The sequence below is a fragment of the Python bivittatus genome, unplaced genomic scaffold, assembly GCF_059951505.1.
Source record: "Python bivittatus isolate LINGU-HERP-01145 unplaced genomic scaffold, Pbiv_v1 ctg000000_np1212, whole genome shotgun sequence".
Lineage (NCBI taxonomy): Eukaryota > Metazoa > Chordata > Lepidosauria > Squamata > Pythonidae > Python > Python bivittatus.
In genome coordinates, this window is record NW_028277028.1 from 5,711,098 (window position 1) to 5,738,399 (window position 27,302).

A 27,302-nucleotide genomic window follows, 5' to 3' on the forward strand; every position below is an offset into this window, starting at 1 on the left:
TATTTACATTGAACCTTATGGGGAAATTTGCCTCGTGGTGCGACCAAATTCGGAGGGCGGAATGGATTAACTGTATTTACATTGAACCTTATGGGAAACTTTACCTCGACTTGAGACCAGCTCGAGTTGCAACCAGAATCACGGAACAGATTAAGTTCGTAACTAGAGGTACCACTGTAGTTCCAAGCATCAAATCCTTGTTCAAGATGGGATAATAGTTGGTTTCACAAGAAAAGACAAAGTTCTGTATAGTCAAAAGCTTCATGTAGGCAGCTGTGGTCATAATGGAACTAGGGTTCATAGGGACAGCTAAACATCTGAAAATATTCTTCAAGTCACCTTTTAAGAATTGTTTGGTGGTGGGGATATCAAGATAAAACTTTTCATCCTTCTGTAAGACTGATGTGAAATTGTGCTCACCTGTACATTCCAAAATACCCTTGAAGTAGGTATGACTATAACCCTCTTTCAAAATATGCTCTTTGCAAAAATGAGAGATTTTATATCCCAAAATATAATTCTGATTTCTTTTGTTCTAGGCTCCCATGATGAACTTCAGTCTCCTTCTGCTTGCCTAGTGGTAGGAAAAGTCGTCAAGGGAGGAACTGGCTTGTTTGATCTTAAGCAACCTCTAAAATAGATGTGTTTTTACAAAAGACCTTTATTTTATTGCAAAGAATAAATCTGCTGCTATGAGTTTTATATTTTATTTTTTTAGTGTTTGCTGACTGGAAATACCATCAATTAACCATTTTAATTTAATAATTACCTGCACCTTTGAATCTTCAGGGATTATATTTAATAATAAATGTCATGCTATGTTCATCCTTTAAATTTGGCAAGTGAATTCATTGAACAGTCTATATAGTTCAGTTTTGAAATACTTTCCTGGATCACCTGGCATAAAAGCATCTTCATGGTGGCAGTGTCTCTTAATATGCTCATCAAATCTTAAATGAACTGACAACATAAACAGAATATGTACAGTGGGGCAAAAAAGTATTTAGTCAGCCACCCATTGTGCAAGTTCTCCCACTTAAAAAGATGAGAGAGGCCTGTAATTTTCATCATAGGTATACCTCAACTATGAGAGACAAAATGGGGGAAAAAATCCAGAAAATCACATTGTCTGATTTTTAAAGAATTTATTTGCAAATCAATTGGGAGAACTTGCACAATTGGTGGCTGACTAAATACTTTTTTGCCCCATTGTACCTAAATGTCCCAAAACTATTGCTGATTCCCAAAAGTTTAAAGGAAAATTAGATAAGAGTTCTTGACAAGTTCTTGCTTTTTTTTTTTTTTTGGTCTGCTCCCTGTAAATTAGAGGTATAGGAAAAAGATTTGCTCTCCATTACTCAAATTGTATTCAGGCATGCCTCTTTGTTGCTGGCTATGGCCTCAGGCAGGATCCTGAAGAATGAGTAACAGTTGGCAGAATGAATGCAGTATACAGAGTTTTATTGATAAATCTGGTATACTCATGTAGGGGAGATCCTCTCTTGATCTGCTGTGACAGACATTGGTGGGAGAGGTAAGTCATGTGCCATGGCTTAAGTCTGGTGCTTGAGGATCTTTTAAAAAGCATGTAGTTTGTAGCCCCATCCAATACGGGGAAGGGGCACTGGATACAGTAATTAGTTACTGTTACTTGTGTCAGTCAAAACAGATGTGCTGGGATAGGGATAGTCATGTGGGAACAAGGGGTGATTTCCATTTCTCAAGCAGAACATGGGAAACCGGTTTGTGGTTACCAAGAGCGGAAAGGCTCGTTACCTTGTTAAAGGAAAACCTTGCATGCTCTTTACAGTATCTCCTGAGCCTCTCAATGCAGAGGCAGGGAACAGCTTTTGCAGGAAAAACAGGAAATGGTGAGAAGATGTTAGCTTGACCAGGCAAGAGTTCATATGCTAGTCAATTATGTGAATGAAGTTTATATCACTCATATTGACTTCATGAGAACTGCAAATGTGTGTTTGAGTATTCTAAAACAGAACAAAATGTACATGAAGAATCGGTTGTATCGGTTGTATATTGTATTAAAATAGCTGAAATGTTACAGCCAAATGTAGTGATTTGTACAAATGATATACTTTAAGCAGACTTTCAAAGTTTCTATTATTTTACATTACATTTCTGTTTTTTATTTTGAGGAGCCAATTCCTTCCAACTGCTAAGGAATTCTACCCAATTTGGCTTATTCACATATCTAACGCACCAGCCAAAATTGTCAGTTTTTGTAAAACTAATATTTGTTTCTATTTCCTGCTGTGCAGGTTAAAATGGGAGACCTTGGTCTTTATATTCTCAGACATAGGTGGAAGCAGCAAACAGTTGTTGTGCCCCTGAAGATTAAGGGGTCATCCACACTGCGCCCTTACCCTGGATCCAAGTTGGTCTTTTTATTGGTCACTAAAGACACTGGAGCCTCCTCCTTGGGGCCAGCCTACTGCTGAGGCCAGATAAAAGACCAGAGGGGAAAGTAGTGTTTTTCAATGGAAAACAAAACAAGCTTCTGTATAAGCCAACATGAGAAGGAAAGTGGCTGGGAACCTGCAGAGGTGCAGCAGGCTTGCAGGAACTCCCCCTCCAGTGCCATTTGTCCTTTGGCTAATGGAGAGAAGCCAAGTTTTTTTCTTAATTTGACTCCACTAGGAATACTGACCCCCTGGAAAGTATTCCAAAGTCGACGTTGCTCTCATTTACCTCCACTTCTTTCCATCACAGCAAGCACGGTAAGGGCAGGGATTAGCATTTGGGGAGGGTGGAAGAGAAAGGGAAGGAAAGAGGAACCCCCTTCCCCGCACATTCCCCAGCAGCGGCAGGCCCTCTCCCCCCGCCTTCATGTAAGAGCAACAACTGTGCAGGACTCGTTTTCGAGGTGCAGCAAATAGATCTCTGTGGAAGCAGCAGTTTTCCACTTTGCTTTGGACAGAACGAAAGCATATTACCAGGTAGAGAAGAGCCCTGATATCAGCAACATCTAACAGTGACTTTTCACATAGTCCAAAACTCCATTTTAGACAGGCGCTGCGCAGACGATGTCGCTTAATCTTCGCCTTGTTTTACAAAGTTCACTTCTTCCTACTCTTGTTTATTAACTTGCCTGGTGAAGAGCTGAATATATCCGTGTTTTTCACGCAGAATATATCAGCACAGGACAGATCAATTGCTCAAAATATGCAAGAATGAGTTGAAAATGTTTCCCGTAAGAAACAAAGACGAAATCTTATCTTTCTTGCTACCTTCTCTCGCCTGAAAGAAACCTAGGTTAGAAGCTAAGATGTATCTTGCTGTTTTCTGAAGATTTTCCAGAACCGGGACGTCCCACCTTCAAGCAATTGGATGTTGGCTCGGACTCTCCCTCTCTGGCCGCCCCGCCTCAGAGCTTGTCGAGGTTCCGATTCTCTTCCCGCCTTCAAGCCTGGGCTGCGAGGATTGGCCTGAGGGGAGGAAGGGCTCCTGGAGGCGGAGTTGACCTCGAAGAACAACGACTTGCTCCTTTCCACAAGCAGGTGCGCGCGCAGGCGACCCGCGTCTCTCCAGGTTGCCGGGGCAATCTCTCGGAGCCGAGGGGGGTCGGGCTTCGTGTGCATTGCGGAGGTTGGGCTAAGAGAGGGGAGGCCTCGCGATCTTCCCAGTCTCGCGCAATTTTCTTTTCAAACGTATATCTGTCCCTGTTCCGCGTTGCTTCTCTCTGGACGCGGTATTCCGGAGCTCTTTAGAGGAGGCCGCCTGTCTGAGTGAGATATCTCATATTACACTAATAGAGCTTACATGTCTGTGTGCTTGTCCGGAGGCATAAAACAGCGTTGGCATTAAAAGCATCTCCGTGGCCGCTGCTGAACGGAGAATACATCCATTGCCTGGCTGGGGCAACTGGGCTCCCTGAGTCTCGGATCACAACAATGACCACCTTGAGACGCGGCGTTGGTGGCCGGGGTGGCAGAGACCGTTTTTTCCTTCCGACTGTGGGACTTCTTTTATTTGTCGTTATAGCTGTTAGCTGTCAGCGGATCGCCCTCCACGAATTGGTCTATTCTAAAAACGTCTGAGGCCGCCGCAAATGTTACTTTGTTATTCCCCTTCAAAACAAAACAACCCTTTCCAGATTATAGGAACAATCCTGCAATCTGGGATTAGCTTTTTTTTCTTTATGCTTTACATTTCTATCGTGTTTGTTTCTTGATGATTTATTGGAAAAAAAACCTAAATGTAATGGCTGAGTTCACACAACACATTTAACCTAATTACTGAGTTTTTTAAAGTTTGCACAATTCATTGAACCATAAATTAGTCAAATGGACTGTGTTCACATGCTGAGATACACAAAATAACCCTGATCTGGTTAAGCATGTCAGTCTTAGCCTTTAGCACTGTTTTCAGCTTGGTCACTGAAGAAACATGCAAAATAATTGATAAGTCTTTTGAAATTATTTTTGTTTACCTCTGTTGTCCTTTTTTAAAAAATCTCCAGTGAAAGAATGTCATGACAGTTGCTATTCACAGGATTCTAAAAGAATCAACTATTGTTAAAATGTTCCTGTATATATGTTCAGAGACTGGGTTGTTTATTCTTTTGGACAATACGAAGCAGCAGAAACCAGCAGCACTGCAGTTCCTGTTGCCTAAGCTGTGAGTTCTCTTTCAGGCCGTTGTGGATATGCTGCAGTTAGGTACTGATTTACTACGAATTCTGTTGGAAAGAAGTTTGATTTTAAACTGCTTCTCAAGTTAGTTTAATGTTACACTGAGGGTGAGAGCAATATTTGAGAAAAGAAAGAATTTCACTCCAGTCTGTGTTAAATCCAGTTCTGGTGGAGTTGAATCAATAATGATGATAGGCCAACAGATGGCTGATAGTGCACCAGTATATCTTGAGCTATCCTGGCATAATAAAGGCTTCCATCATAATCTTTAACTCTCTTCAGCCATTATTTATAGGCCATGGGTTTGCAATTTGAATAGATTTTAAGTCTACAACCTTTCTCTCAATAGGTTGGCTTAGGGAGAATGCACCTGTGGCCCTCTTCTCCCATTACGGGCAATAATGTAAATAATACAAATGTAATGAAAGTCACCATGTTTGTGTTGTTGTTGTTTTTTAACTCCTCTAAGGTGTTCGGTGAACTTTACAATTGAGGAGAATGTATCTTTCCATAATTGCGCTCTACTTGGTGTTTTGCTTTTTGTTTTGCTTTGTTTTTTGGTTTTTTTTGGTGTACAAACTATCCTGTTCACCTGATACAGCTAATTTACTTAGCTAAATGAAGCAAGCTGGTGAGAACTTTGGTAGAAATGTTTATTTGTTTTCAGCTTTTTGAGATAACCTTTCTTGCTTTTTCTATTAGGTCACTTTAAAAATTTCATGCCTGTGGAGTAGCATTATCAAGTGTGGATTCCATGTCTTTCCTTGTAAGTAAACCAGAACGAATTAGGGTGAGTGTCAAACACTTTCAAAACAATTTAACAAGTGTTTTCCTGCATGTTTTTCCTTTTCAGGGATGGCAGACAGAATATAACTCTGGTTATTTATATTTCTTTCTGTGGATATATTCCAGTCTGTTAACGGTAATGATTAGTTAGGACTAGGCTACTGTCTCAACATACAGTTAATACGGTGTAAATGTATTACTTTGAGCAAACATATCTAGAATAATTCTGGAGTTAATAAATTGACATTTATTATTTGGATGTAGAACATACATACATACATATATATATTTAAGTGGACAAATTAGACAAAACTGTGACTACTTTGTAGAAGGCCCGTTTCTGTAAGTGTGCTGTCATATAGCTTAAACAATTAGAGTTTTTAAAGTTATTTGTCTACATTCATTTCATGCCTAGATACATTTTTCTATGGAGATTTTCAGGAGAGTTTTGTTTGGTACTTACAACACTGAGTGGTAAATTTGCCAGTTTAGGAGGGTTGGTTTACAAATTCTATCTAAGGATCTTCTGCTTTGGAAGATAGTTAAGCTTTGATTAATATTTTCTGTGTTTGAAGCAAAATGTACTTTACTATTATGACTGAACTAGCAAACCTCAGTTTCTGCTTCTGCTATAAATCAACAAATAATGGCTTGTCTTAAACCATAATTGGAAAAAGGGATTTGCTGTAGAATTTGGTGGGAATTTTATTAAATGGGTAAAATCAATCGCAAAAGGCACAGATAATTGTGAATGGGGAATTAACAAAATGCTGTGAGATACAGAAAGGGACTAGACAAGGATGCCCCTTGTCACCATAGCCATTTATTTTATCTTTGGAAGTATTGAATAGAGATATAAGACAAGATGAAAGAATTGCTGGAGTGAAGATTAAAAGAGAAATATATAAATTATAGATGCTTGCTGATGACTGGTGATAATTTTGGAAGAATTTCTATTCTGGAAGGAATAGAAATATTAATGGAAAAACTAAAGGATTTTTGGGTGTTAGCTGTTTTTAAAATTAACAAAGATGAAGATGTTAACAAAGAATATGAAAATGAAACAACAAACCCAATTGATGGAAACAACTGGTTTTAAGATTGAGAAAAAAGTGAAATACTTGGCTATGACTAACATGGATTGTAGTTATACAGAATAATTGTGTTAAGACATGGAATGAAATCAAGAAGGACATATTAAGATGGAAGAAATTACAATTGTTGGGCAGAATTTCTGTGATAAAAATGAATGTTTTGTCAAGAATGATGTTTTTGTTTCAAACAATACCCATTATGACTACTGATAATACCATTTAAACAATGGCAAAAAGATATATCTAAGTTTGTATGGCAAGGGAAAAAACCAAAAGTTAAATATAAAATACTTCAAGATGCAAAGGAACGAGGAGGATTGGGACTGCTTGATTTGAAATTGTATTTTGCAGCCTGCTGCTTAGTCTGGGTGAGAGAATGGGTGCTGCTGAGAAACAGAGAATTTTAAAATTAGAAGGGCACGATCTGAGGTTCAGATGGCATGATTTTCTATGGTATGATAAAGTTAAGCTTAATGTAGATTTTAAGAATCATTATATTAGAAGTGCCATATTGAGAATATGGAACAGATATAAACCCAGACTATGCCTGAAAATGCCTTTATGGGTCTCAGCACAACAAGCATTTTACAGGAAAGAAACAGTGGGTAAAGAAAAAATGGTTAACTTACTGAGAGTTGTTAGAACAGGAACATAGAGAATATAAGATGAAATCAAGAGAGCAACTGGCTGCAGAGGTATTTAGTTTTCAGTGGTTTCCATATGCACAGTTAAGATAAAGATTTAAGGAAGATAATAGGACATTTGGAATTGAGCAGCAGATGACAGAATTTGAACTTGACCTATGTATAAATGATGAACATGTAATTGCTAAAATGTATAAAATTTCATTGAAATTTGAAATGGAAGAACAAGTGAAAGACTGACAAAATGGGCTAAGAACTCTGGACACAATATACTGATGGAGCAGTGGGAAAATATGTGGTTAAAAGGATTGAAATTTATAATATGTTATAATTTTAAAGAGAATGTTTATAAAATGATTGGTACATGACTCCTGAAGAATTGTCTAGAATGTATAAAAGTACTTCAGATTTATGTTGGAAATGTGGACAACACGAAGGGTCATTTTATCATACCTGGTGGACCTGTAAAAAAGCCAGAAACTTCTGGGTTCAAATATATATAATGATACAAAGAATGTTAAAGATTAACATTCAACTGAAACCAGAATTCTTCTTGCTGGGATTAATGGACAGTCAATTAGAAAAGGGCCATGGAAGTTTATTGTTATATATAGTTACTGCTACAAGACTATTATATGCACAAAAATGGAAATACTCTGAAATACCCACAATGGAGGAATGGTTGGTGAATGTGACAGAACTAGTAGAAATGGCAAAATTAACCTGTTTGATTAGAGAAAGATCAACAACTACATTTATTAGTGACTGGAAACCCTTTATGGACTTTTTGCTGAAAAAAGAGAAAAATGAACTTGTGATTTATGGGGTTGAAGATTAGAAAGGGTAGCTTATGGAAAGAAGGAAATTATGATGTAACCTTAGAGAAAAAGGGCAAAGTAAAATGTATCTATAATTGCTGTCAAGAAGATTGGAAGCCACTTCTTTTTAATCTTTCTTTTCCTTTTTTCCCTCTTTTCACTATTTACTATTCTTCTTTATTATCTATTTTCTGTTATGTTTTTTTACTTTGTTAAAAATTTCTTCAATAAAAATTATTAAAAAGGAAAAAGGGAATCACTATAACAGAAAAGAATGGTAACAAATGAAAGAATGAAATTCTTTACTGCATATTCATATAATAACAAATTATGGCTTGCATTGTCTCTAAACATTTCTCTGCTGTTATATTTTAAGTCAAAGGATTGTGCTGTTTTTTTCCTTTGATTAAGTAGAATTATGATAATTATGTCATATTACTTTCTGGGTTTTTTTCTTTCACAGCGGTGGATGTCGGAAAAATTTATTTTTGAGGGTTTAAGGGAATTGGAACTATTTGGAGGTAAGTGCTTAAACTATATTCAATTTTTTTCTTGCTTCATGTTTTCCAGTATAATGAAAATAAATTAGGTAAATGGCAACAGAAAAGGTGCCACCCTGAATTCTTTTTCTGTAGGTAACACAAAATTGGATTGGCCTCATTTGAGTATCTGTTTTAAAGAATCTGTAGGTGTAATTCAAAGTTTCTCCCATCAATATACCACTTATGAATTGCAGCGTGCACTAGAAATCCCTCAATTAGTTGTCATATGCTTGCCAATTGATTTCTAATGAATTTCTGTAAAAGAATTTCCAGTGATATTGTTCCTTGAATGTTAGATTTTTGCAAGATGGTAGAGTGTTGGATTGGTCATCAAAAGGATGTGTAAGGAAAATACTGAAGCTGTAATCTATACTTGTAGTCTAATATTTAAGAAAAAATAGTCATTTAAAACAAGGTCAACATGAGTACAGGGAAGAGTGGTACTCATTAAAGCAGTGGTCCCCAAGCTTTTTGGCACCAGGGTCCGGTTTCGTGGAAGATAATTTTTCCACAGACTGGGGGAGGATGGTTTCAGGATGATTCAAGTGCATTACATGATAGGGTTTTGATATGAGTCTGCAAGCAATTGATTTATTATGGTCTCTGTGCAGTCAAACCTCTCTGCTAATGATAATCTGTATTTGCAGCCGCTCCCCAGCGCTAGCATCACCACCTCAGCTCTACCTCAGATCTTCAGGCATTAGATTCTCATAAGGAGTGCGCAACCTAGATCCCTCACATGCGCAGTTCATAGTAGGGTTCGTGCTCCTATGAGAATCTAATGCCGCCGCTGATCTGACAGGAGGCGGAGCTCAGGCGGTAATGCGAGCGATGGGGAGCGGCTGTAAGTACAGATGAAGCTTCGCTCACCTGCCACTCACCTCCTGCTGTGCGGTCCGGTTCCTAACAGGCCATGGACCAGTACTGGTCTGTGGCCTGGGGGTTGGGGACCCCTGCATTAAAGTAAGAAATTCCCCTAGCAGTCTTTTCTGAGCTGGGTTTATTGTGAAAAGGCAAATAATTAATCATGAGCACTTGAAGCTGTTGAAGATCAGAAAACTTACTTAAGTCCTTTTTAGGCTTTATTTATGTAATTTAGATAAAAGATTTATATGGCTGTCCATCTTGTAAAAGGCAACTCTGGGCAGCTCACAACGTTAATGAAATCAAAACCAAGAAAACCAGCTCCCTGTCCCACCACCTCTAGTCCATCAACCCATACAATCCTCAGGCTCCAAGTTTATCCTATTCCACCACCTCGGGGATTATGTATTATTCCCTCTAACTATTGGATCAAAGGTTGTATCTTATACTATCTTGTTATCTGTGTTGGTTTATCATTCATATTAAGTTTATATGTCAAACTTTGTCAAAATGATCATATCTATAAATAAGTCTTTATACAAACTTAAGACGGTGTTCTTAAAACGTAATTAAAAATGAAATTACCAAGCAGGTCACAGAATAGCTGCCTGAAAATCAGTATCACTCCTATAAAAAGATGTCCTGCCTCATTAATCTTTTAGAGTTCTAAAAATGATAATGGTGATCTGTTTTGGATATAGTTTGAAAGCTATTAATAAGCTCTGACAACAAAGGTTTATGAGTAGTTTTAACAAATATGAGAAAAGAGAATAAGTCCTGGGATGGATTAATTAATTAATTTTGTATTAGTATATATCTTTGTTTGAATGTTGTGAGCCACCCAGAGTCATGTACTGAGATGGGCGGCTATATAAATCAATCAAAAAAATAATAAATAATACTTGGTTAAAATATAGAAGAGAATAGGAATAAATTGATATTTCTCACTATCAAAGAAAGATGATAAGAATATTGGCCCCAAGAATCTCTATTGGGATAATCTCTTTTTAAAATAATCATTATTTAATAATTTCCTTAAATTCCCTCCTCTCAGCTAATATTCTAGGATGTAAATCTGCCCATGCCTGTATTGTATTCCTTCTCTAAATATCTCTAAATACCAGCATCAGCTGAAAACTAGAACATTACACTAGTATATCTTTAGTTCTGATAATTTGCCATTTGTTGCTAGCTTTGGTGCAAGAGTCAGGTTGTTCTGCACAATTCCTCCCACCATGAGTTCAGTGATTTCATTGAGCATGGGTTTGGAAAGGAAAAGCCCATCCCAACTAAACTCCACCACAAGGGCATCACTTTCTCTATATAGAAGAAGGGCATGCTTCCTGACATTTTCTGTCTGAAGGGAATGAAAATAACTGCTTGAGTGGCAGGGATGAAAACAATCAGATGAACAAACAGGAATAAATAACTTCCATAAAGCAGTTTCCAAGTTCATTGTATACATTAATTATGGATTTCACTGCCACAAATGTATAGAAAGTCACTAATTTGTATTTTCTTAATGAGATCAATATTTCTGAAGGATAAATCCATCAGTGGCTACTGTAACAGCAGTGTTGAATCTCTACGTTCGGAGATAATAACACTGAACATAAGTGCTGAGGAACAACTGGTGCTTTTTCTTTTTTAACCTTGTTTTTGTTTTTTCACAGGTTAACACCAAGCTAGAATTAGTTGTGGGGAGGTGGTTCTTTCATGTAATAATTTTTGGAGTTCTCAACCTATATAATTTTGTTGTTGTTTGAGGAACTGGCCAAACTTCCTAACTGTCTTTTCCTCATTAGTTTTATGATGCAGTGTAGCTTCCTCCCAACTACCTAGCTAAAGTCATGTATGTACAAAAAATAGATAACAGACATGCTTGTAAAAATCTAATAAGTCAGTGACAGAAACTTGGGATTCTTATTATGTTTTACTGTCTGCAGCTTTCTTTCTTCCTCAGTTAAGAATGAGGATTACTTTTTGATGTTTGAAGTCTGCAAGCAGAAGCCTCAAACTATTTTCTCCCTCAAAGAAATAATGTAACTTTGAAAATTTGCAAGCCTTGATGAAAGGGCGATAAAATGTGAGGAGTGTGTATCTGTATATAGGTAGTCCTCACTTACTGACCATTCGTTCAGTGACTGTTCAAATTATGATGGTGCTGAAAAAAATAACTGTATGGCCCATTTATGACCATCTATGATTTTTGCAGTGTTCCGCAGTCATGTGATCACCATTACAGTCAGTACGTGTTGTCCTGTACCTGACCTGTGTTTTTTTCTTTTTTTCCTCCCTTGAAGAGCAGAGAGATTGGGGAAAAAAGGGATTGCAAGAAAGTCAGCTGTTTGCTCTTCTACACATCAAAAGCAATGTGATCACACTGCCGCCCAGGGCTAGGAGCTGTGGGCATGCTACACAAACAACTTACAGTACTCTCTTGAAATCTCTTTCTCTCCAATCTCTCTGCTCTGGGAGGGGAGGGTGAAGAAAAGCAAGTGATTTCTGTAGGCAATCTCTCCTTTGCCTGATCCTTCCCTCCCCCCCCCCCCCCGCTCCCCACACACACAGAGCAGAGAGATTGGAGAGAAAGAGATTTCAAAAGGGTACCATAAGATGTTTGCTCTTCTGCACATCGAAATAAATGCAGTTGTGCTGGCAGCCTGCGGCTGGGTGTACTATGCAAACAGCTTACAGCTTACTCTCTTGAAATCTCTTTCTCTCCAATCTCTCTACTCTGTGAGAGGGTGGGGGGAGAAAAAAAAGCAAGCAATTTCTGTAGGCAGTATTTCCTTACCTGACCCTTTCTCACTGCTAGTGAGATTGCATTGCTCTCAATGCGTAGAAGAGCAAACAACTTACTCTCTTGAAAGCTCTTTCTCTTCAATATCTCCGCTTTGCGATAGGGGGAGAGAAAAAAAGCAAGCGATTTCTGTAGGCATTCTCTCCTTTGCCTGATTCTTCTCTCCCCCTCACTCCGCAGAGTAGAGAGATTGGAGACAAAGAGATTTCAAGAGAGTAAGCTGTTTGCGTAGTGTTCCTGCGGCTACCAGCCCAGGCTGCGGTGTGATCGCATTGCTTTTGATGTGTACAAGACAGTAAGCAGGCACTCAAGTATTCCAAAGGGCGGGGGAGTGGTTAGGAAGCAAACAAAAGCCAATAGTGTGAAATTGAGTGGTCTTGTCTTTTTCCAGCTGGAAAGCACAGTTGCAGTTACATGATTTCCTACTTAGCGACTGCTTTTCTTAGTGGCAGAGTTGCCACTACCAGTTGGGGTTGTTAAGCAAGGACTACCTGTATATCTGTATTTATATATTTTTAGTCCAAAGTGAGTGTGTGTATGTATGTGTGTGTATATCTATGTCTTAAGCAGAACAAAATAACAGTTATAGATTTTTCAAGAAATTACTGTTTTTGTCCAATCACAGATCTTAATATGGAACCAGATTTTTTGAGGTTATTTTTTCTTGTTAATGAACTGATTCAGGTTTATTTTTAATGGGTATCTGTTTTAAAAACAAAGTTGAATTATGAATTTCTTTACTCCAGAGCAGCCTCCGGGCGATTCTCGGAGAAAAGTAAGTGTCCTTTATAGGCTGTGATGTTGTGGCCTATTGCATGGAAATTTATTCTATTCCTTGTGGACATTTTAACTTTGTTTTCATTTTGTCTTATTTATACATCAAATGTTTTAGCTTTATTTGTGTGGGCACAAGATTTCACCCTGGAAAGAAGGTTGTGGTGTTTGGCACAATTGTTCATAGGTATTTTATTTTGGTCAAGAACCTTGGACCCTCAAGCAATTAATCTGACCAGGTCTCCTTTATTTTTGTAATTGGTATAATGCCTGTTTAAAAAATAAAATGTAAAAGTGAAGTAGTTGATCTGCTATTGAAAAATAATAAAAACTCAAATTGAAATCCAAGGCAGTCATGACTAAACAAATTTAACATCCCTGTAACTTTTCATAATTCTGGCCAGATTGGGAAAAACTCCATTTTGCTGATAGGAATAGTGCTTATCCATTTATATATGGAATATTTAAGAGATTATGGTGCAACTTCAGACTTGTCTTCTCAGAAGTTCCATTGAATTCAGGTAGATTTGTTCCCAAATAAGTGATACAGAATTGCATGGGAGAAATCAACACTGAATTCAGTGTGACTTAATTGTGAATAGATGTGTTTATTATAAACCCATTATCTGCCTTATTTTCAGTCATCATTATCTACTCATCATTGATGAGCTGTAAAAATGTCATCAGTAAAACTTCAAAGTGTTCAGTTTCAATCTTGATAAACTCTTCAGGTTCTGAGAGACATTATGTTTTTCAAGAGTAGCCTTCCATAGTACAGTAAGAACAGTTGGAATTGTTTGAATAAAGACGGCTGTGAAGAAGACCCAGAAAACAACAGAATTATGATCATGAAGCCAGTAGCTGAAGAAAAAGCAAAGTAAGCAATAGATTGTGATGTAGGGCAATGAGTAGAAGAAGCCTAAATGTGAGAAAAATAAAGCCCATTAACAGGAACCTCAAGCAAGAAAGTCAGTAAGAAAGAAGGGATGCATTTCATAGAGTCTAGCAATACTGTAGAAGATATGATATGCTGATCAAGGACAGAAGAAAATAACAGAATTGTTCAGGGCTGGTGGCAACAACAGAGAAGTTTAATGAGACAAAAATCATGCTGGCTACAGTAAGATGGAATAGGTATCTGAAGAGCATTTTATTGTGTCAGGACTAAGGATCTTAGTGTAAGAAATAATGGAACTGGTAGAAAATCTAGGTGAGGGAATTATAAGATAATGATAGGAAGAGAATGAGAGGGTTAGGGGAAAAAAGAGAACTGAGAGATGATGCTGAAGTAGCATTTAGTATATCATTTCCCCCCAGCTTTTGTTCTGGTATTTCCAGCTGCATTAGTAATACAGTACTGCATCTTTTTTTCCAAACAAGTTTTGTCAAAACATAAATCCAACCAAATTTATGCTATAAAAAGCTGGCTTTTTAAAAACAATTTGAAATGAGAAATTAATTTGCCATTTTACACCAAAAATCATCCAGTGTTGAAATCCTTGGGGAGCGGCTGTAATTTGATTTACTTGAAGGAGCTATATCACAAGTAAAATTTTAATTTCAAACTTTTTAACATGTTTGTAAAACATCAAGCTTCAGTAGAATTCTTCTGCATGAATAGAATTTTTCAAGCAGTTATTGTTTCTGCGTGGCAATTTAGAAAATAGTTTATGATGTTTTCTAAGAGGGAAATAACGGATTTGCTGGAAACTATATTCCTCTGTAAATAACAACATGCTATTTTTATTCTGTGCAGCACAAAGTTTAATCATACTTGTTTAGTGTGAATACCTGCATCTTAAAGAGTTTTAGCATGTAATTGAACATATACTTGCCAGAGTAAGCCCTATTGGACTCAGTAAACTTTGAGTAAACTTACTAACATTGAACTTTTAGACAATGGCTGTTCTCCAAAACCTGACTTCTTCTGCTGGCAACTTTTCCTTTCTGACTTCCTTTTTTAAATACATTCTTTACTATAGTTTCTCAAGTGCACTCAGTGTGTGTTATGCTTTTCAAACGAGGGAGAGATATTAAAGGAAGAGAAGAGAAGACAATTAGTTTTTTTTCAATTGTATTGCAAAGAAAATATAATGGATATAACATTTTGGAAATAACAGTAGGAACTCATAATCTTTGATCCATCTGGCTAAGAGTTGTCAACTTTGAGTGTAGTGGCCCCCCTATTATACCAGGAATCTTTTATAGCCTGGCTTCCTAATAATTTTATCTGGAGATGCTAAAGTTTGAACTTGAAATATTCTGCAGAACTGAGCAGAAAAAAACCCTCTTACCAGATGTGAAAGCTATAGGTTGCAAATATATACCTAGAAATGTTGAATTTCATATTTTGAGCAATAATAAAGCTGTGTATGTCTATTTAGAAGTAACAGATAATTTTATAGAGAAGCAAGTGCTGCTTGTGACAGATTCAGTGAGAAATACAGCCAAACATTGTATAAAGACTGGGATGGCATTTTACAGCTATTGGATAGTCCTTTCCAAAAATTATATTTTAGAGGTGATACCACCTCCAGCAAAGGGTATGTTTTCTATCTCACTTTACTAAAATAAATGGTGCCAAGTATATGCAATATTATTTTACAGATTTTTGTAATATCTTTCTATATCTTATGTTTTATCTTCCAGACCAATGAGGCAAGTTCAGAGTCAATAACATCTTCCCCAAAGAGGGACACCATGAGCAGTTACCTGCCTGACATCAGCTGCTATGAGTTACTGACCATAATAGGTAATGTTGGCCATTGTATTCCCAAACATGCTTTAAATCTGAAGACAAGGTTAGGTAACCTGGTTTTTCCTTAGATACTTTGAATTAATCCCACTAACCTAGTTTGCATGGTCAGTAACATGAAATTGTGTAGGAATTGTAATCCAGAATATCAAGATAGTACCATGTTGCCCATCCCTGCATTAAGTTGACAAGGAAAAAGAAAAAAAAATGGAAACTCTGGTGGGGTGATGAGTTACCAAGTGCCCCATCATCATTATTGCATCTCTTAGCTTGAATACTAGCATACCTGATCGCCTTCCTTTGAGTATTCTCATTTGTCCCATGCTGTTTCAGATCAAGCCATGGTGGAAATGAGCCTATTCTGATCTAGGGGGGGAAAGGCAGAGAAGAAATATAGTCCCCTCATACCTGCATAGTTAATTCTAATTAACTGCCGTCTGTCATTCTTGGATTCCTAAAGTTTTACTGCAAAATTAGCTGCTGTTTTCATCTCTGCACTTCTCTATATTCTCTCAATTCCCTCCATAATGGCTATCCTACATTTTTGTGTTGGTTATTTACAGAGTACAAATTTCAATTATATTTGTGGATATATTTGTTTATGGAATTTTAATGCCTTCCTTTATTATCTCCGCTCCTAAAATCTGGCCTTCTGTCAAATACTAACTTGTGACTCTTCTTTCTCATCATTATGCTTTCAACTGCTGTGTTCAAAACCTGCTGCACGCTTATTAAAAATTCTGCAGCTGATTTTACAAAATATAATTCATTTGTGTAAACATGTACATATTATCACTAAGCAGGAAAATGTCTTCCTGGGTTACAGAATTTAAAATCTCATAATTTTACCATTTCATTTTGTAATTTTGTATAATATTATTTATGTTATTTTTTAATCTGAGGTCAATTTATAGCGCAGTTTGAGACTTTAATAATAATAATTACTGTGCATGAGGCATGATAGATTCTTTTTCAAAACACTATTTACTGTTTTTTAAAAAAAATGCTAAAAGGTTTTTGTCAGATCATGTCATGGTATATTCCACTGGCATTTGTCTTTTGGTGGCTTGAAAATTCATTGCAGATTTAAGCATAATGAATAGGGGGGAAAATGTGGACAACTTGGAGAGTATTGATACTTTCTTTTATTCTCCAAGTACTACTTCTCTTATATTATTAACTACAATAGAAAAAATAAAACTGGTAAATAATATATAAATGAATGCCTTAATTTATTAGCAAAAACAGTGGATGAAGAAATGCATCTTGAGAATCTAGATTAAGGAGATGACTTCCCTGAATTCTGCCATAATTAAAATTCCCAAAATGGATAGAGGCAAGAAAATGTTTGAAATGTTGTATGTCTCATTTTGGTTGAAATAGTATTGTAACAATGCTACATATTTTTTCAGGAAAAGGTTTTGAGGAATTAATGACTGTGAATCTGGCTCAATATAAACCAAGTGGGGAATTTGTCACTGTCCGGAGAGTCAACTTAGAGGCCTGCACCAATGAGATGGTAGCATTTTTGCAGGTAAAGTTAGCAATCATGTGCCAAATTAGTTTGGTTTGTCCCTCCTAGAGGTGTTCTTAGTTTGCCTGATTTACTGTATGAAGTCACTGTGAATCAAGCTCATTTAGTCTAGCATTCTGTTCCCACAGAGGCCAGTTAGATATTACCGGGAAAAAATATAATAGTATTTTATTCATTTCACTAGCAGCCTCCTACCTCTATTGATAGTCACTAAAAATGTCCATGAATTGTGAATTGCTAGTTAAAAATCTGAATGACTAAATTACATTACTAACAAAATACAGTACTATATTTTATAGCTAATTCTTTTTTTTTAATCCACTCTGGATTTCCATATCTTATGAAGTCTACTGTACTGATTTGCCAAGAATATCTTGTTGCATTTTGGATTTCAGGGTGAGCTTCATGTCTCAAAATTCTTCAGCCACCCTAACCTAGTGCCATATAAAGCAGCCTTCATAGCTGACAATGAATTGTGGGTTGTTACATCATTCATGGCATATGGTAAGTATGAGTTGGAAGGGTCTTCCTGCTCTTTCAGATAGGATTGTTTCTGTGATATAATAAAAGCATATACAGGCACTGATAGTAAGTAGTGGCAGCATTAAAAATGAGGTGGAAATAAGAATATTAAAGGCCCAAGTTACATTTCTGTTTCATATACAGTGGTACCTCAAGTCACGAACACTTCTGTTCACGAACAATTCGGTTCGTGACCAGCACCGTTCGCAAAATCTTGCTTCCGTTCGCGAACTCCGCATCGGGTGATGAACAGGATCCGTGGCCATTTTCCCTGCCGTGACACGTGGTCATGGCTTCCTGTAGGCAAGATCGCGGTTGCAGACAGACACTGGCTGTGAAGCTTTTTGGTGTGCTTTTTAGCATGGCTCCAAAGAAAGCACAGAGCAAGCATGGTGGTAAAAAGAAAGTGCAGAGCAAGCATAGTAAGAATAAGGTTTTGAAGAAAATAACCATTGAATTGAAGAAGGAAATTGTAGAAAAGCACGAGTGTGGTATTCGTGTGACTGATCTGGGTTCGGAGTACAAGATGGCGAAGTCGACAATCTCGACTATTTTGAAGAATAAAGATGCCATCAAAGGAGCTGATGTGGCAAAAGGAGTAATGACATTAACCAAGCAGAGGACACAAGTGCTGGAAGAGGTGGAAAAACTTTTGTTAGTGTGGTTGCATGAGAAACAGCTGGCAGGTGATAGCATTAGTGAAGCTATGATCTGTGAAAAAGCCAGGAAATTGCACAGTGATTTACTGCAAAAAAAACCCCTCTACAAGTGCAGCAAGTGAAGAATTTAAAGCCAGCAGAGGCTGGTTTGATAAATTCCGCAAGAGAAGTGGCATCCACAGTGTGACAAGACATGGTGAGGCTTCCAGTTCTGACAAGGCTGCTGCAGAAACCTACAAGAAAGAATTTGCGGAATTCATGAAGGCGGAAGGATACGTAGCTCAGCAAGTGTTCAACTGCGATGAAACAGGGCTCTTCTGGAGGGTTATGCAGCGCAGGAAAAAACAAGTGACATTAGACAGATTTTTCGCCAAAACTCAGCCTGCAGCTAAGAGGCAAAGAAGAGAGGAAACCCCTGAAGGAGATCTCCCTGATGTCCTTTTGGAGGGGGACTCTCCTGCCAAACAATAACCGCCTCCCCACCCACCTTCCTGTCCTCCACGCCAGAAGTCGCCTCAAGCAAGGTTAGCATTATCTCTCTTCATACTGTACTGTACTGTACTTTGTTTCATATTTTTGTGGTTTAAAAAAAATACATATGGTTCAGAACGGATTAACTGTATTTACATTGAAACTTATGGGAAAATTTGATTCGGGTCGTGACCAATTCGGGTCGCGACCAGAGTTGTGGAACGAATTAAGTTCGTGACCCGAGGCACCACTGTATTAGATTTTGCTTTAACTGTCTAAACATAATCATACTGAGTTTTATGTTAACTCATGTGTTACAATTTATTATTGAAATAGCAGTTATTAACCAAGTAAATTCAAATTTAATATACATATTTAGCAGATAAAACTTTGGAAAAACCAAATATTTTAAAATACAGATATTTCTAAAGCAGTGCAAGCAAAAGCAGAATGCCCTATAATACATGAGATGCCAAGTCACATTTTGGGAATCCAAATAATAAGCTCCTGGTTGTGAATCATGCTGACAATAAGAGAGTGGTGAAGAGATTAGATTGAGGGAAACCAGAAGAGTTATTCTTCTGTTGTCACTATGGAGAAAGAAGATCCATTAAGGACAGTGGGATTTATTTCTAAATAAATATTGATACATTTGTACTTGAATAATTGTAACCAAGAACTGAGTGCCAATGGTTTGGAGTTATTAGCTGTTTTCTTACATTTTGTGAAGATTCTACACTCCAATTAAATGGAGCCACAGGAGTAGCCATAGGAGTCCAGAAAGTGGAGTGGAACTATTGTTGGGAAAGCATACCCTCTCCAACTTGGAGCTGGTCCTGAGCCGTGGTCCAATACTCTACAAGGGGCCTCTGTTCACTTGTGATGCCCTTAACAAACTACAGCTTCTCCATTTTCTTCTGTACTTGGGAGAATTCTGCACGTGACCTTTCTAGGAAAAATATATTCGAACTACCACGTCAAATGATTAAATGTATTTGGTATATTTATATTTATTCTTCTAAGGACCTCATATGAATGTACATGGTTCTTCCCTTCTCCTATTTGATTTGAACAATTATTCTGAACGGTAATATTAGGCTAATAGTGACTTTTCCAGATCCACAGAGGTTAGCTTCATAGTTAAATAGTAATTTGAACCTAATTCTTCCTGATCTTAGTTCAGCAGTCCAGCTGTAGTTTTTATGTCACACTGGCTCTCATTCCTTATGAAAGCCTCTAGTTTCTGTCCTCACGACCATTGCTGATGTAGAAAATAGCCCTCATAAAGAAGGAGAAACCTCAGTCTTTTGTGAGGTAGAGTCACAACTTCACATTTAATGACTTTTCATCTTTGTGCCTTTTACAGATAATGGAAGGTACAGGTATTAAGATTTTCTGGACTGTATAAAATCATAATATTTGTATTCATTCTTTCTTTTTGAAGGTTCTGCTAAAGATTTAATACGTACACATTTTATGGATGGTATGTGTGAACTAGCTATGGCTTACATCCTCCAAGGGGTATTGAAGGCTCTTGATTATATACACCATATGGGTTATGTGCATAGGTAAGAAAGATCATTGCAAATTGTAACTAGTAAAAAAAGTCATTTTCAGCTTTGTCTTCCCACAAGACATTGGGAAACTGTAGTCATCATAATATCTTATTAGAAATTGTATTTACACACACACACATACACACAATTACAACAGTAGTTCTTTGCAGCCACTGTGCATTAGCTTATATCGCAGGTTACACTAGTATATATATGCAAACCATGCTGCCATATTTCCATGATATTACACAATATTAACAAGCAGCTGGACCCAAGCAACTATTATCCTAAGCTTCTTAGCAGATTTTTCTAGAGTTAGAGAGAATGAATAAGCGATAAGGTTTCAGTCTTTTACCCAGGTATAAGCAAAATGTCTGAACTTGCCTATATGCTCTTTGCTCACATTAGTATTGCCACAGCTGAAATATTTGCTGAGTTTGTCAATGATGCCTTCTGTCTCAAATCCCAGAGTTTTTGTTTCTAGGTATAAAATGGTTTGGATGGGTGGGGGGTTTGTGGCTGTTTTCTCTCTGTCCTTTTTGCATGCAGGAGTGTGAAGGCCAGTCATATCCTGATTTCTGCAGATGGAAAAGTATATCTCTCTGGCTTGCGCAGTAACCTCAGCATGATCAGTCATGGCCAGCGTCTCAAAGTAGTTCATGATTTCCCCAAATACAGCATCAAAGTCCTACCATGGCTTAGTCCAGAAGTCTTGCAGCAGGTATGTTTGTTTTCTTGGTATCATGTTCTTCAACTTTTAAGTGTGCATGTCCATTTGTTAAACAATCTGTCCCTTTAATATAATGAATTGTATGGCACTCCCATCTTGTCTATTTTATATTGATTTCTGAACAGCTTCAGATAGTGTCTTTTTAAAGCCACTTGGTGTTCTGACTCTAGATGTTTCAATATCTTTCTTTTCCTCATTCTTGAGAAAAAAATTTTTCTCTGACATGGGTGCATCAATAAAAGCATTTATAAATATTGTTTGATGGATGGATTGATTTGGTGGTAATTGTGATAAGCTTATCTTCTCTATTTTTCAATTTAAATTTAATAAGATTTTAAATAGAACACTGTTTTGATTTTCTGATTTTAGAATCTTCAAGGCTATGATGCAAAATCTGATATCTACAGTGTAGGAATAACAGCCTGTGAGCTAGCAAATGGCCATGTTCCCTTCAAAGATATGCCTGCAACTCAGGTAGAGGATTTTCTGTTTCCCTTTCACTTCAGTCCCTGACTGCACATATGACAGCAAAGACACTAGAATTATTATAACACTAACTGCTCTATAGTAATGTGATTTTTTTCACCAAACATTATTTTGTTCCCATGCTTCAGATGCTTTTGGAGAAACTCAATGGAACTGTCCCTTGTCTACTAGACACAACTACTATTCCTCCAGAGGAGCTGACTATGAAGCCATCACGCTCTGGGGCTAGCAGTAGTCTTGGGGAAGGCATGGCAGCCAGCAGTGCCAGAGCCTCTAATGGTGAAGCAGCACCGCATCCTTACCATCGTACCTTCTCATCCTATTTTCACAACTTTGTAGAGCAGTGCCTGCAAAGGAACCCAGACTTGAGGTATAGTGAAAAAAGAATGAGGCTTAGGGGATGTGGTACGTTATTGTTGAAGTGTTGGTGGGGAAGTCAGAGCTAAAACATTTGAGAGCATTCAGTGGATACTTGGAAGCATAGCTGTGGCTGTGGTGCGAAGTGTTACAAAAGACTTAAAAATTATCTCCCTGCTTAAATCAGTTTCTCCATGCCAAATGAGCAGGCTTTGAATGGTTTGGGGTGGAGTAAAACATGAAGATTGTTATATGATTGTGGAATTGGTTGCTGTCAGAATCACTGATGCAGATAAAACCTAAAACTAGTTTGTCAGCTAAAGAATGACTTGAATGATGAAAAGGAGAGTAGGTTCAGATTAGTGGTATGCAGAGGAAAACACTTTGTTTCTGATTGTTTCAGCATTAGGAGATAATGGAAATGCAAACAAAGCACTTTGGTTCCTTGTTTTTCACCCTATGGGGTTGCAGTCCATGCTGCTACCAGCCAACCAACTTGCAGAAAAATCAACCAAAGTTTTTAAAACTTATAACTTTAACATATTCCCTTTAGAAAATATGGTGCAGTTTATTGTTACGTCCATGGACGTTCAAGCATCATTTCCCTGGGGGTATGCTTATTGAAAAAACTAAGAGGAGGAATTAGGCTTTATATTCTTTTTAAAAGCATATGTTAATTTCCCACATTTCTTTCAGTTTTCTCTAAGGCTGGCTGTCTCATAGCCAGGCAGAAAATGAACTCAGCAGTTCATACAGTTAGAAATTACTTCAAAAGTATTTTAAAAATAACTTTCCCCCTTTTTAAAGTAGGTTTCTTAGGCAATCAATGGCTAGGCCCACCTCCCTCCCCACCAAAAATCTTGTTGGAATGAGAGCATTAGCAAAAAACAAAACATAAAAGTCCAGACTGCCTGCTTTTACAGCTTTAAAAACTCAGTAACACTCAACAACAACAACAAACCCCCCCCCAATCACCATGAATAATAATAAAAAAAGGATCCCTTTTACATTTTAAGCAGCAAGGGAACAGAAGAATTGCAGTAAATTGTCAAACCAACAGGTTTGTAGATTTTGCAGCAGAGTATTATGAATTGCATAAGTGGTGTACAACAGCATTAACAATGTGCATGCATACACCAAAGCAGTCAAATCAGCATGAACAGAGGTTTTATTATAATAATAATCTTATTTATTTATTTATTTTTGTGTGTGTGTGTGTGTGTGTGTGTTATAGCTGCCCACCCCAGTAGTCTGGGTGGCTTACAAAATCCAAGAACAATAAAAACAGTTAAAAACATACAACTCAGGCAGCCTGGGCTAAATTAACCATAACAAATACAGAAAACAACAAGGGCCCCACAAACACATTAACCATAGACCCAAGACAGGTCTTTAGGGCTTTTCAGAATGCCACAAGGGAGGGCACTGGCTGCATTTCTGGGGGGATGCCATTCCAGATGGTGGGGATTGCAACAGAGAAGGCAGGCTTCCTCGGTCCTGCAAGATGATAATGTTTAGTAGAGGGGACCTGGAGCACACCCACCCTGATGGAATGTACCAGGCAGGCAGAAGCAGTTGAAGATAGGTGGTCCCTCAGATATCCACACCCTATGCCAGTGCAGTCCGATGTCTTCACAAATAACATTCACAAAAGACTCCAAAGAGTGCAATAAATACCAGTATATCAAAAAAGAACCAAATAACATAGTAATGTTTTGTTTCCTGAAATTAACTCAAAGCTCCAAGAGCCAGTGTCAACCCAACCAGCACAGAGAATATTTTTTCAGGGAAAAAAAAAATCCACTGTTACTGGCTTGCTGAAGTTAGGTGTGCATGTGCACTCTGTGCATATCATTTTGTCCCACTGATTGTAGAATTTTCAGATGAATCCCTCTACAAATCAGGTAGTTTGGTAACTAGATAAGCTCAGAGCTGAGCTACTTGTTTATTTGCACTCAACATGCATCTCTTAGCTTATGTGATCTAGGGACTTACATCAGTATGACTTGCTAATGTGAGGCCGTGACTGGCTAGGCGAATTAGGGATAGTACTCATTCCTTACTGTCAGTCTTACATGCATGGTAAACATTGGTCAGGTTGCTACCAGCAGGCTAAACCTTACTCTTCCTCCAGTGTCAGGACAAGAATGTCTAGCAAGCACTGACTTTATGTTTAGGAAGACAAGTTGCTTATCAAATCAGCATCTGGGCCTGAATGAAGGGCTCTCACAATATCACCTGCCTTAGAGAATACCCTTTTATTCATTATGCTGATTGAGGGCAGATAATATACTGCCAGGCAACAGTTGGTAGAGCTTAATGTTGGCTTTCCAAAACTGAAAGAAGTCTCTTACTTTGCTTTCCTCTGGCTTGCTCAGAGAGTTCAGAGCAGAATAGTTCACTGCTGCTCCCTGAGCCAACAAGACAGACTTCTTTTCTTCCTGGAAAAGTTCCAGGCACATTCATGCAAAAAAAATTGGCATGCCTACCAAGGAAAATCCCATTGCAGAACCAGTGTACGGGCTTCTGATGCTGATGGTGGAACATCAGTCTCAACCCTTCTCCTGGATTTGGTCTTCTTTCCTTTGCCTGAGCTGCTTCCACAACGAGAGATTTTCTCTATCGGGAGACAATCCTCTTCATTCTTAGGTACACAGGACAGCAAACACAAACGTTTGTTGGATAACAAGCACTTCAGATGGTGTTTATCCAAAACCTTTCCTAAGAGAGAAACCAATGACAGAAAGTAGCTCAACACGGCTAACTCTAGACTTAAGAGGTTTGTCCTAGTGAAGAATGGCTGGAGGGTAGAAAAAGCTCAGCTGCAAGCGGACTCATTCATGGCCACTTACTCCTCAAGCAGCTGCTCAAACAGGAGGTAGGCGAAATTTCAGAGCTTGAGGACATCAGGTGTCAGGGCAGACAGAGCTCAATCCAGCACAGAGTGTTACAGTTTCAAGACAGTGCATCTGATTTAAGTTGTCTTTTGAATGTTGGCTTCACTGTCCATGCCTGAAGCCATGATTGAAACTACTATTTCAGTTGCAAGAGGCACTCCAATCATATCAGAACAGCAGGGAATGATCAAAATAGTGGCACTGAAAGCAGGAGTTTTTGTTCCATGCTTGAATCAAAACATTTGAAACATTTATAAAGTTCCAAACATTGAGCACCCAAAACAGCTATACTCAAAACCATTTTGTCCTGAGTATAAGGATGCATATGGAATGCATATGGAACAGAAATTGCCCATGGTTGGAACTTCCTGCTACCTACATTTTTTAAAAAATAACCTGAATATGGATTTTCTAAAGTAGATGTCCTCAGTCTTTCACTGTATGAAATCAGATGGAAAACAATTTTTGGTATGAAGGGTTGAGAGGAGAGCACAGAGAATGACTCTGTATTTCTGCTCAAATTCTTCATTACATCCTTCTCTTTCTCAATCATGCTTTGCTAGATTTGAATCTTAAATATTCTGAAGGGCGATGCTTCCTGCTCTTCTCCAATTTCTGCATCTTTTACATGCTGGTGTACAACCTCTTGTTTTTTTCATACACAGGCCAAGTGCAAGTGCATTGCTGAACCATTCTTTTTTCAAACAGGTAAGCTGGTTTCAGCCTTGACATATTTTATCCTTTTCTCGCCCGTGCTTTAGTGGAGAGTGGGTAGGAGAGAGCAAACATGCACTGCTGCTGTTGGAACCATTTTTGTAAGTATGTGAACAAAAGGGGCCTTTTCTGAAGCTCTGTTTTGAAATTTTGAACTTAATTTGCATAATTTTTTTGCAAGTCAACTTTTGCTGATTTGGAGCAGAGGGCAGCAAGGCCTATATAATTTTAAAATCAGGAATTTTGCTCTCGTAGCACAGTGCCTTTTGGGCATTTGTGAATGAGAACTTTGGAGATTCCATCCTCGGTTTCTTATTGTCTGCTGAGTTACTGTAGAGGATGGAGATAGGAGCTAAGTGTAATCTTTGGTCCTCACAAAATTTTCCATTCGGATGCAGAACAGCTAGTTCCTGGTGATCTGTATCTGGATTGAAACATTTATATTCCAGTTGACACAAGGACCAGTCATGCCTGTTCCTCTCAGAAGTAGTTTGGGGGACAGAAAGAGAGAACAGCTAACAGGAAGAAGGTGCTAGGAGGGCAGGCTGGTTGGATAGCCACTATTACTCCTGTCCTTGGTTTCAGGTATAGCATATCCAATTGGCCCACTTTTCCCTGCTCTTTCCAGGGCATTCCTCACCTTATTTCCCTTTAGCCACCACCAGTGAAGTCCTTGACTTCATAAGGGGAGGTAAGGAAAGGAAAGCACTAGGAAGAGTGGCAGGCTCTGCAGAACAGCAGAGCAGCACACCATCCTTGCCACCCATCCCCAAAGGCCCTCCCAGATTGTTTTAGCCCAAACTCCCAACAAACAAAAAGGTTTGGTTTTGTCAAATTGCAGCAATCCAGAAGAGTTTGGCAGAATTTCCAAGAACCAAAGTGTTTGTTTGGGGTTCAACAACCTATTTTTTGTTTAGCACACACCTCTAATATAATCCAGCGTTCTCAGCAAGAGGATGCTACCCAAAGAAGTCATCAAAATGAGATGATGGCAAGAATCCTCCTCTATTTTTTTCAGTAGGTATGAAAAGAATGAAGGATAAAATTCTGATTTATTCAATGATTATCAGCATAATTAGGATGCTGTCATTATCTCTTATTCATATATGCAGAAAGCATATCCAGATATTTAAAAAATGACACTGTGCAGCGGAGTTGTACCTGAGCTTGGACTGAGTCAAATTGTAACTAACCACATTTCTTCTAGGCTTTTAATTCTAGTGTTTTAATACGTTTTTTACTTCCCCATGTTCCAGATCAAACGTCGTGCATCTGAAGCACTTCCTGAACTGCTGTACCCTGTCATGCCAATTACCAGTTTTGAAGGGATGCAGACACAAGATCCTAGTCATATATTTGGATTGGCTTCCAATCTGGAGCAGCTTGAGATGGATGATTGGGAATTCTAGGTTACCAATAGGAGAACATTGTGAAATATTTTCTACAGACCTGGTTAATTTATTTAAAGCCCCTTCCTGTGTCACAAAGCAATCTGTTCATTACGCTGCAGTTTGTCTTCCTTGGGAAGTTGATCTAGCTGACATTTGCATTAGAACGAAGCCTGGAAATAGGCTATTGTGTGTGTGGGGGGGGAATTAATGTTGAATTCCAGTTCCAAGACATGATAAAGTAATATTCAGAGTGTAT

The 27,302-nt window shown here is 38.0% G+C and overlaps 2 protein-coding genes across 3 annotated transcripts in view; both read left to right on the forward strand.

Annotated features, from left to right (window-relative positions):
• POLR1A (RNA polymerase I subunit A) overlaps positions 1-696 on the forward strand; it is a 46,779-nt gene extending 46,083 nt beyond the window's left edge. For both annotated transcript variants that reach the window (XM_088140244.1, XM_088140298.1), the window contains one exon: positions 540-696. In XM_088140244.1, coding sequence (XP_087996370.1) covers positions 540-640 — 101 coding nt within the window. In that variant the 3' untranslated portion in view covers positions 641-696. The remainder of the gene's footprint in view (positions 1-539) is intronic.
• A 2,835-nt stretch (positions 697-3,531) lies between these two features.
• Positions 3,532-27,202, forward strand: STRADA (STE20 related adaptor alpha). The gene is made up of 13 exons (XM_088140494.1): positions 3,532-3,743; positions 5,352-5,439; positions 8,455-8,512; positions 12,947-12,975; positions 15,624-15,726; positions 17,142-17,263; positions 17,659-17,767; positions 20,360-20,483; positions 21,021-21,192; positions 21,571-21,675; positions 21,816-22,057; positions 25,607-25,649; positions 26,912-27,202. Exons 2-13 carry the CDS (start codon positions 5,404-5,406, stop codon positions 27,062-27,064), a joined length of 1,296 nt encoding a protein of 431 aa, XP_087996620.1. The 5' UTR covers positions 3,532-3,743; positions 5,352-5,403; the 3' UTR covers positions 27,065-27,202.
• Positions 27,203-27,302: the final 100 nt, after the last annotated feature.

Excerpts from the sequence above, each read along its gene's own strand:
- STRADA (XM_088140494.1), top strand. The coding sequence starts at position 5,404 with ATGTCTTTCCTTGTAAGTAAACCAGAACGAATTAGG. Across the intron at positions 17,768-20,359 it reads TACATCATTCATGGCATATG|GTTCTGCTAAAGATTTAATA; the intron begins GTAAGTATGAGT and ends TTCTTTTTGAAG. Across the intron at positions 21,676-21,815 it reads AAGATATGCCTGCAACTCAG|ATGCTTTTGGAGAAACTCAA; the intron begins GTAGAGGATTTT and ends CCCATGCTTCAG.